Genomic DNA, 5,120 nt, shown 5'->3' on the forward strand with positions numbered 1-5,120 from the left:
TCATTAACCCCCAAAGGAAGTGACATTAAGCAGCTGCAGCCTCCATGGCTACCCACAATATATCTAAGGCTAATCAAGTGTCTTAAGTATAACCAATGCATTGAAACAAGGTTGTAATGGTTTCTGTCACTATCCAAAGGCCACTTTCAGGAACTACCAGTGATGGCATCAAGTACATCAGAGTATCAGGACCTGCCATATTCACACGGTTTTCTCCTTCACAGCATACGCAAGGATGAGAAACTAACCAGGAAGTCACATGTCAGCTGCAGTTGTTCCTCAACAAAGACAAACATGGTGGTTCTTCCAGGCTGTGGTGATCTAAGAACAAAGAAAATATTCTCCATTCCCAGCCTTTCCACGAACTGCCAACATTAGAGGCATTTCCTTCCCTAGTGCTGGGCATCTTGCTCTCCTTCTATGGCCATGACATCAGGGTGTATAGCCACACCATTCCTAAAGTCTTTCCTGAGCCAAAAGGACCAAGTATGAGAGAGGGGACAGAAAATTTAGAAATCTATATCCCCCAGCTTAGTCAGCATGAGGCACTATAGATGAATTCCATGAGCTGTGAACTAATTAAAGTGGTCACCATCTTCAAAGTATTAGACAAGATCAGTACAATTAGAGAATCCAGGTGGTTTTGAACAGCATTAAGTCTAAGCTGGTAGTCCTATGTGGGGCCAGGCTGCAACCATGCATAAAAACCGAACTGGACTAGCATGGATACCTGAGGAAAGAATGCCAGATCATTCCCCAAAATGGTCAGGGCAGAGTGACACATGTCGAAAATAGATCTACAAAACCAGCCTGTTAGCTGAGTTCCACGTGTCTCCCGCATTTACAACTTCACAATGTCATTCCAGCAAGGGTTGTAGAATATCCTGATTGCTTTCCTACATTGCTTAACTTCGTAGAGCATCCAATAACTGAGTTGTTTCATGTACTCAGAATCAAAGGAACACTTGTAGGCTTTGCCACATTCCTCATACTCACATGGTATCCCTCCAGTGTGGCTTTTTTCATGTTTCTGAAATTGAGGCTTTCCCACATTTATTATGTATGTAAGTCTTCTATCCATTGAGCATTTTTAGGTGTTTACTAAGTCATGACCATGATGTGAAGACTTTCTCACATTCTTTATGTTCACAGGGTTTCTCTCTGGCGTCAATTTTTACATATTGAATTAGATTTGAGTAAACACTGAAAGCTTTCTCTCAATATGTACATTCATGGGCTTTGTCTCCAGATGTAAAGGTAGTGAAGAATTTCCCACTTTACTTACATAGAGGGCTTCTCTCTAGTGTGAATTATTAAATGTTGAATGAGGCTTGAGAAGTAGTGAAGACTTTCCTGCCGTCCTTACATTCATAGGGTGCCTCTCCACCTGGAGTTCTCAAATGGTCATTTATGTATGAGGAAGTACTGAAGAATTCCCCACATTCACCACCTTACAGGGCTTCTCTCCACTGTGAGTTTGTAAATGTTTTTTAAGTAATGAGCGCCAAGCAAAAGCTTTCCCACATTCCTTACATTGATAGGGTTTCTCTCCTGTATGAATTGTTAAATGTCTAATTAAGCTTGAAGAAAGAGGGAAGGATTTCCCACACTCCTTGCATTCATAGGGTTTCTCTCCAGTGTGAATACTCAGATGTGCATTAAGTACTGAGGAACGACTGAGGGCTTTCCCACATTCCTTAAATTTATAGGGCTTCTCACCACTGTGAATTTGAACATGTTTACAAAGAACTGACAGCCAAGAGAAGCGTTTCCCACATTCCTTACATTTGTATGGCTTCTCTCCAGTGTGAATTCTCAAATGTAACTTAAGTTGTGAGGAAGTTGTAAAGGCTTTCCCACATTCCTTACACTCAAAGGGCTTTTCTCCAGTGTGAATTCTCAAATGATAGTTAAGATATGAGGAACTACTGAGGGCTTTCCCACATTCCTTACATTTATAAGGCTTTTCACCTGTGTGAGTCCGAACATGATCATGAAAGGCTGACAGCCAAGAGAAGTGTTTTCCACATTCCTTACATTTATATGGCTTCTCTCCAGTGTGAATTCTCAAATGTACATAAAGGCAAGAGGAAGTATTGAAAGCTTTTCCACATTCACTACACAGAAATGGTTTTGTTCCAGTGTGAAGTTGAATGATGTGTTTATTGAGGCTTTTCAAATCTGTGCAAGTCTTCCCACATTCCTTACATTCATAGGCTTTTTTAACAGTGTGTGTTTGCACATGCTCAGCATGGCTGGGTGGGGGAACTGAAGTTCTTTTAAATTGCTTCCATTCATCAAAATCTCCTCCACTGTGAATTCTTGTGTGTGCCTGAAAGCGTGAATGACTAACGAACATCTTCCCGCAGTCACTGCATTCAAAAGACTTCTCTGCCACGCTGGTTCTCATACATGGTATGTGGAGTCAGGCTGAAGACTTTACCACACTGATTAAATTCAGAAAGCTTCTCTCTAGTAGAGCTTTTATTTTTCAGAGTATGGGAGCCATTGGCATACTGATTATGCTCAAAAGTGTTCTATTTTCAGTTCTCATGCATGGCTTAAGGATTAAGTGTTTACTTGAGACTTTCCCACTTTGCTTATAGTCAGAGTGTTCTGCTCCACGGTGGGTCCCTTCCTGTAGATGAAGGGATGAAAGATGACTATAGGATTTTCAGATTCATTATAGATTTCAACCCTTATCAACCTAAAAGTATTATTATGATGATTACGCTTAGCATTTTCATTACATAAACACAATTCCTGTTGATTTCATTCAAGTGAAATGAGGGAACCCCTCTGACAAAAACTGATGCCATCTACTCTGCTCTTATGAACATTCCATTAAAATTTCATTAAAATATTTAGACTCAATCCCTCATTACGTATGTGGGACTGTGTACCTGTGGTATCTAGGAAGCAATAATTCTCAAAATAGATTTGCATTAACCCCCCCATATCATAATCAGAGTATCTGTGAAGTGCTTTCTCTTGGGTAAATGCCATTTGTCTCAAATATCGCCCATTTGCACTGATTTTATAATGTTTTTTGAATGTGGAAAAAAGGAAATAATCACAACTAAACCTTACTTTTTAAATTTTTCTGGCTGTTTTTCCTTCCAAAGAATCCTGGTGAGATGCTGATGCTTTGGCTTGATGTTGCATTTCCCATTCTGAAATAAAACAAAAAACAAAAACAAACAAATTTAAGCACACAGAAACAAATGAAAGATTAAACAATTTTAAAAAGAAAAGTCTTGGTTTTCTTTATTTTTATGTTAAAAATGGTAATAAATAAATAAATAAATAAATGAATATTTCAGCAATTTGTGTATGGGAAAACTTTGACACTAAGTGTGTATGGTCAAAATTTGGTGGTTTACTAAAACAATAACTTCCTAAAAATTAAATATGATGGTTAGCAGTAACAGAATATCAAGGAAGACAACTGGGAAACCTCTGGACATGGAGGATACAACAAAACAGTAAAGAACTAGAACAGGTCATTTTGTGACATAGAATTTTTTAAAAAATATTTTATTTATTTATTTATTAGAGAGAAAGAGAGCATGAGAGGGGAGAGGGTCAGAGGGAGAAGCAGACTCCCTGCCTAGTGGGAAGCCCCACATGGCTCTCAATCCCAGGACTCCAGGACAATAACCCAAGCCTAAGGCAGTCGCCCAACCAACTAAGCCACCCAGGTGCCCTGACATCGTAGGAATTTTAAGTAACAGAGTGAGGGAAGTTCAAGATATCCAAAAACATCAGAGACAAATGGCATCAGACCTCTGAGACAAATCAGATCCTAAAAATTTACACATTAGTTTCAAACATACTATACATCACATTGACCACATGACATTCTTCTCGTTCACCAGTGAAGTTTCTAACTCACCTTGGAAAACTCTCTTCTCCACTGTCCTCAGCTCTTGTTGTTCCAACCAAGTGATCAGCTTAGGTTTCGGCAGTTGATATCCTATCCACAGGGAAAGGTACATTAGTAGGAGAGGCTCATGCAAGTGATGACAAAGCTTCTGATAAACCCAAGATTATATTTGTAATGAAACCAGTGAAATCGTTACAGAAGGACAAACAGGGGAAACGTCCCTTTCTCTGGCAAAAAGATTAGTTATGCCTGACCCACAGAAACCAATTTCAAATGTATGTACACATTCACAGAGCATAAAGGCATTTATTCAAATAGGGAATAAAGGAGATGAGAAAAAGAGATCTTCCTTCTGATGGGGAAACCACTAAAGCAATGGTGCTCAAATGCTGGAGTGCATCACAATTATCAGGATGGCTAACTGAACAAAGAAGATAGGGCAACAACCTTAGCTTTATAATACAGAATGTCAACAGCGGAGTCTGAAAATGTAAATTCCTAACAGAGTGATTCTGTTGCTGTTGGCCCCAGGGCCACATTTACAGAACCAGATTAAAACCCATTACTGTAGTAAGGGGTGCCTTGGTGGCTCAGTCAGTTAAGCATCTCCCTTCACCTCAGGTCATGATCTCAGGCTCCTGGATCAAGCTCCGTATCAGACTCCCTGATCAGCAGGAAGTCTGCTTCTCCCTCTCCCTTAGCTCCTCACCCCTGTTTGTGCTTGCTCTCTCTCTCATAAATAAATAAAGTCTTTAAATAAATAAATAAACTATTAGTGTAGAGAAGATGCATCTCTGATTGCCTATTATGTTCAGATTAGGCATCACCAATGCTGGAACATATTAAGTATGTGATACATATCTGTTTCCTGAGAAGTTACAAGGAATGGTAGCAGCTTTACCTACTGCTACCAGGTTCTGGTAGTTTTCCAGCATCACATGTCTATATAGGCTTCTCTGAGTGAGGTCCAGTAGTATCCACTCCTCCTGGATGAAGTCCACTGCCACATCATTGAAGGTCACTGTAATCTAAACCATAACACCCACGTTGGCTTGAGACAAGAAACACCACCAAAGTTCATGGGAGAAATGTGGACAGGAGATTCAATATCTATGCAGGGTTATGGGCTTTCTCATTATCTTCCCATGGTTCTATGCTCCTAGGTACACTTCTCTTGATCTAGACTCACTCACTACTCATCTCCACTCATGGCTTTAATGGCATCCTTCAAACA

At 39.8% G+C, this 5,120-nt stretch overlaps 1 protein-coding gene across 1 annotated transcript; it reads right to left on the reverse strand.

Annotated features, from left to right (window-relative positions):
• Positions 1-1,299: 1,299 nt before the first annotated feature.
• On the reverse strand, positions 1,300-2,359 carry LOC105234759 (putative zinc finger protein 833). The gene is given in 2 exon segments (XM_019793455.2): positions 1,300-1,447; positions 1,450-2,359. Coding segments are annotated over 2 exon segments (1,044 nt in total). The 3' UTR covers positions 1,300-1,313.
• Between the last annotated feature and the right edge of the window lie 2,761 nt (positions 2,360-5,120).

The sequence above is a fragment of the Ailuropoda melanoleuca genome, chromosome 4 (assembly GCF_002007445.2).
Source record: "Ailuropoda melanoleuca isolate Jingjing chromosome 4, ASM200744v2, whole genome shotgun sequence".
In the NCBI taxonomy this organism is placed as follows: Eukaryota; Metazoa; Chordata; class Mammalia; order Carnivora; family Ursidae; genus Ailuropoda; species Ailuropoda melanoleuca.